Source organism: Glycine max, chromosome 3 (assembly GCF_000004515.6).
Source record: "Glycine max cultivar Williams 82 chromosome 3, Glycine_max_v4.0, whole genome shotgun sequence".
NCBI lineage: Eukaryota > Viridiplantae > Streptophyta > Magnoliopsida > Fabales > Fabaceae > Glycine > Glycine max.
The window spans coordinates 45,591,735-45,597,819 of record NC_016090.4 but is presented as its reverse complement, the minus strand read 5'-3'; the positions used below and the strand labels follow the sequence as shown (position 1 = coordinate 45,597,819).

At 32.3% G+C, this 6,085-nt stretch overlaps 1 protein-coding gene across 1 annotated transcript; it reads right to left on the bottom strand.

Annotated features, from left to right (window-relative positions):
- Window positions 1–477: 477 nt before the first annotated feature.
- LOC100796888 (auxin-responsive protein IAA16) lies at window positions 478–3,024 on the bottom strand. The gene is made up of 4 exons (XM_003521705.4): window positions 2,617–3,024; window positions 1,017–1,394; window positions 855–916; window positions 478–762 (listed from the first exon to the last, which is right to left on the bottom strand). Exons 1-4 carry the CDS (start codon window positions 2,868–2,870, stop codon window positions 725–727), a joined length of 732 nt encoding a protein of 243 aa, XP_003521753.1. The 5' UTR covers window positions 2,871–3,024; the 3' UTR covers window positions 478–724.
- Between the last annotated feature and the right edge of the window lie 3,061 nt (window positions 3,025–6,085).

The window sequence follows — 6,085 nt, the reverse complement described above, 5'->3', positions numbered from 1 at the left end:
GGATTTTCTAAATTTAACTCAGTACCTTTAAGTGGATTTTCTAAAGTTAATAAGTTTGAGTTTAAATCCTCAATGTAATTCATAAGTAAATAGTTATGCCTTTTGAATGGAAGAAACATGGAGAGATATGAGACAGTACATACGTGAAGGAAGGCCACAGGAAAGAAAGTGGGAACATGTGAAATAAATTAGTGGAGCCCTAAATGAAAGGCTGTTGCACGAAGCACATGGTCCAGTGTGGCCCACCTTATCGCTATGTTCATGGATCTAATGTATTTGCTTCATCAAAAAAAAAAAAAAAAAAAACCTAATTCTTAATAACATGACAGATAAGAGCGCGTTGCATAATTAATACGTGTAGGGTATGCGTAACTACGTACGTACAGCTATAAACGTAGACATTATTCTTATTAGACAAGCACACCAACGATAGACAACGTAACGTTTTGTACTTAGAAACAAAAACGGGCTCACATATATAAAACATACTTCATTATTTCTTGTCCCTAATTTCCAAATTATATATTTTCTCACATATATAAAATACACAATACATATACAAGAAAATTATTTCTAAGAAATGGTACCGACACATTATGTAACAACTTGGCTCCTATATTAGACTACCCCTTGCTCGAGAAATTAGCATTAATGCTTTCCGTGGACGCCCAAGAGCAACAGATAGAGCAGATTGTTGTCGAAAGTGGAATTTACAAATTTGACTCTAGCTTCTGTTCTTGCACTTTTCCACTGCTCTTGGTGCTGTAAATAAAAAATAACAACCTCACGGTCAATGCACATTAATTAATTAATTAATTAAGATAATAGCTTTTTTGTTAATTAAGATCACTAACCTAGCCCGATTGCCTCAGATCCTTTCATTATACGCAGGCGCTTGCATGATTCCACGAACATTCTGTGAAATTATATATCCAAATTAGTAATGTTTAATCGAGAAATGGTCCTAATAATTAAGGATGTGGTGTGTGCTTAGAGAAATAATGGTCCAGACTTACTCCCACGGTACGTCACCAACGAGCATCCAGTCAGCATCTTTGTCTTCATAGGTTGGTACGTAATCAGAGCCGTTGAGAAGATCAATCAATTTGCTCTCGTTCATGAAGTCTTTCATGCCTTGGGATCCACACTTGTCAATGGTGAATGAACTGAACATTTTAGCCAGCGCATCCAACAACTCTTGGTAGCTCTTGTACAACTTCAAATCCACCTTGCGTAAATAAGGAGCACCATCCATGCTCACCTTCACGAAAGCTGCTCCCGTGTTCACATTGTTGCTACTACTTGTGGCGGCTTTTTCGCCCTCATTGTTGTTACTCCTTTGAACAATGTTCTTTCTGAAAGACCTCACTGGTGGCCACCCCACCACTTGTGCCCTGAAAATTATTCACAATTAACTACATCAATTAAATTATCATGCATCCCCTTTTAATATTGTAACTAACTACAGAAAAGAGGCATTAGTTTGACGGTCAAGGCACGAAAATAATTGTTAAGAGCCGTGTGTGGTTTGAAACTTTGAAATTCATCACTATAGGTTTTTTTAATTATGGTTAACTTGGGGTGATTATTCTGGGATATAATAATTGCTTGTGTTGGGCACATGTTTTTGGAATGTGTTAGGTGATTGGACAGGGGCGTGGACTATCCTTTTCCTTTTTGCTGGTTAGAGTGTGAGAAAGAGAAACTGTTGGGTGGTTGAGAAAAAGTAAGATTCCATGTGTCCTGTCCTTTTCCACTGTCTACCCCGACAACAAAGCATGCCATCCGCAAAAGCAATCCAGCCAAACACTCCTCAATTCTTCATCACTCGTTTCTTTTTCTTGCTTAAAATCTCGACGACACTTTCCCTTTCTCCTCCAATCTGGATGACTCATACGTAATTACAGTGTCCCCTTTTTACTTTCGTCCTTTTTAGCCGTTAGTTCAAGTAAGAAACAAAAAATCATGCGTTTGCGATTGATAATACATAATTTTGGAATGCCTAATTGGATTATATATCAAGTTCTGATCTGTCTATGATTATTAATTTACTAATTACTAGTAGCAAACTTGAAAGTAGCATGTTTTATATTTTACAATTAAGACTTTCAATGGATAATTAATTAAAGGGATGTTACTTGTTAGACCTAAAATAATCCTAGCCCTCGTTAATTTTCCTTGGTAACTTCTAAAACAAGGTCAAAGATTACCTTCTAAACTAGGATCTCATCGTTTTCCATAGCGAGTTCCGTTAATCGTTAAGTACTACTAAAACCGGGACATGATTCTTTATCATCTGTATTATAACCTTCGTGGCCAGAGAAACTATACATATTTTTAATTATTTTGCATGAATCATAAAATTTGCACATGATAATCACCATGCAAGCATTAAACACAAGCATACAATTATAGAAGCATCATCATCTGCATGAAGAAACAGAGGCAGTAAAAAATAAGGGAAGGGAGAAATTATTGTATGGATCAGACTATTATAATAAATCCTGATTAATCTTCATGACATATCAAGATTTAGTCGAAACATGAACACGCGTGATTAATAGTCGAGACCATATAATAATTTGTGGAAGGAAGAAGGAAAAAAAAAAAACTAACTTTGCAGGTGGCTTTGCTGGGTCGTTAGCAGGAGGTGCAGCAGCAGTGATGTTCTTCTCTTTAGTCAGGTCAGAAGAAGCACTGTTTGAGGTTGAGGAAAGGTTAAGCTTCAAATCCACGGCAGTATCCGAAAAAACCCTCTTCCCAGTGCTGCAAGTGGTTTTGAGCGTCTCGTTTCCACTGAGTGGGAGGCCGAGTCGTAACTCGGTTTCTTCAAAGTTGATCATCTTGTACTTGTCTCGCTCTGCCTCCATAAGACTTGTGATATTGAGGTATAGGTATGTTATGGTCCTTGTGTGCTTAATTAATTGGGTTCAGAAACGAAAATACTAGGTAAGGTTTGAGAACTGGGGAGAAGGAGAAAGAGGTGTGAGTTGGGAATAAAGTTTTGGTGATATATGTTGGAGTGTGGTGGGTTGAAGGGACATTGGGCGGTGGATATGATCCCACGTGTAAGAGATTCTGATGGTTGGATCATACGCTGCTTGTCGGGAGATGACGCCATGAATGATGTCATAATAATGGGGAATAATTCCTAGTTTGTTTGCTGGGCAGGCTCCACGCACCAATTATTAATTCCATTTTACTGAACTTGGTAAAGCAAAATACTACTATTTCTTCAACACAATCATCACCACTTGTCCTTTTCATTCGTAATATGTTTTTCTTTTTCTTTTTACGATTGGTAATATGTTTTTAAACATATATATATATATATAAAGGTACAACTCATTTTGATAAATCGGTAAATTACTGTGTATTGGGTAACAAAAGAAAAATATATACAACTTCAACTAGCTAGCATTTCTGATGACCAGGATGATAGTTGGATATAAAACGAGTTACTCGTATTACTTATAAAAATTACTTGTAATCGCTTAAAATTTCATTTCTTAAAGAGTTTAATTTCAATGTAAAACTTTTATAGTAACAATAGATATCTATTGTTAGAAAAAAAAATCATCATTTATAAAAAATGAATATAAATTTCTCATATAATTCGAGTGTTAAAAAAATTATTATATATAACATAAAATTTTTCCATCAATTCTTTCTAATTAAATCTCATGATCGATATGTTATTGTATCTCTAGAAGTTAAAAAAATTATAATCCTCATGTCTCCTAAAATTAGAGGGATTCGTGGATAATTATAATATATTTATTTGATTAGTAATCTTTTTATTTATAAATATTTATACATATGTTTTTTTATTATTTCTTTTACGGTTCTTTAGTATTTTTCCTATCTTGAAAAGAAAAAAGAATGATAACCAACAAAAGCCTAGAATTTGATATATAGAATTTAATCCTTATATAAAAGTTAACCAATTTTTCATATATTAACTTGGTTCCTCTCTCTTCACGTACATTTTCAGCAGAAAAATAAAATAAGAGAGAGAGCATAAGGTTGAAATAAGAAGGAAAAAAAGAGAGATAAAAAAACTCGAGAGGGATGTTATCTGAAAATTTTTATATCTTTCATACATAATAATTATATTACAATATATAAATCATTTACTTTATCATCGCATAAATTATTTACTATTTTTTGTAAATAATGTTATGAGTGTCTATGGTTTAAATTGGGTCAATTTTGATGAGAAAAACAACTTAATTCAATCATTGTATTTTTGACATTTCATCATTTGACGAATTATTGTAAACTAGTGTTTTTTTTTTCAAATTTGGTGTAATTTAAATTGAGTTGGATTGAATTAGTTTTCAATTTTTCAGAGGAAAATTATTTTAAAAGAAAAATGATGAAATAAACACTTAATAAATACATTAATCGATCATATCCAAAACATGAACAAATATTGTCACAATACACAAGATAATGGGAGAAACAGGAGAGAGGGTGAGAGAGAAGAAAAGGAAGAATGAGAGAGGGAGCTATCACCCAGGCCGTCACCGATGCTACTTCAAACCACCTACAACTATCCAATAAAAGAATGTAAACAAAGGAATAGGGAGAATGAGAAGAAAAAAAGGGATTTAAGTGATAACTTGATTGTCACTTATTAGCATTGGCTGTAAAAATGGCCTAACCATTGCATACTCTTAAATTAAAAAAAAAAATGTGAGGGAGAAAGTGAGAGATCAAACAAATGCGCAAGAGATAAATTTCAGTCTGACAATTAAAAAGTAACAACAACCAAGTCATCACTTACAATTAAATATTTTATCTCAAAAATATTTTGTAGTGACGATTAGGTTATTGCTTACAATCAAGGGTAGTGACAAATAGGTCGTTGCTAATTGCGAAGATATGATGATCGTCGTTATTGCTTGTGATTCGTCGTTAATTCAGTGTTTTGATATAATGTATTTGAACTTAATTAATAGTATTGAATTTAAGTCATATATACACACATGTGTTAAATATAATTTTATCTTTATTAAACATGATTGTTTTTGGTAGAAAATTGTTAAAGTCTCTACCAAAAATAACAGACAATACAACTAATTAATTAATGCTTTACTTCAAGTTTTTAACGTGAATTGATAACAAATAAATTAATTTAACCGCAGCATGTTGGGCCTAGCTAAAATCTTTTTCAATCTTTGTATAGTTATCCTTTGTCCACTTTGCGTGGCCGCCATCTAAAGCGGTCCCCTACGGAGGGTCCAACGCCAACCACTGTTCTGGTGAAAAGGTTTCACTGTTGTCAACCATGCTTTCAAACATTACATACTACTTTAATATCAAGATTCAAGAATAAACTATAAACTATACTTCACATACAGCACGAGTTCACGTTCAACAAAGTGATAAGTTTTTATTTGCTTATAATTCTGCGGTCATGATTGCAATCAAATAAATAACTTTAAAATGCTTTTGGCACTTGTGGTAGTGCGAGTTTATATATATCTTGTTTTTCTTGATAATTATTCACGTAAATAAGTTTTAAATTGAGATGAAAATTTGCCAAAATTCTTTCTCAGATAATGATGATGACTTTGGGAGGATTTGATTACGACATATGTAGCAAATAAATCTTATCTAAGATCGCAGTTAATTCGTTTTTACTGTGATTAAATATTTCATTATATATAAAAATAATATTGCTTTACTACGTACTATATTTTAGACTTTTGGACCACTTATTTAAGAAAGGAATAATGGTTATTTCACACTGGAATACAATCATGTGAGTGTGACACCCTTTAAGTTTATACCCCTCAAAAGTAATAATAGAGAAATAAGGAGAGAAAGCTATAAATATGGTTAAAAAAGGAAATTAAAAGATAAATTGAATCTTAAAATAATAAAAAAATTATTATTAGAAAATTTTAAAATTACTGACAAAGTCATTTATAAATGTTTTAATTTTTTGAATCATGTAGATAAATATAAATTAAATGCTTATATGGAATTCCAATTCTAGCAATAAATTAAAGACATCATTAATTACCTTCTAAAACAATAAAATTAGTTACTTTTAACATTAAAATTTGTACAAAAA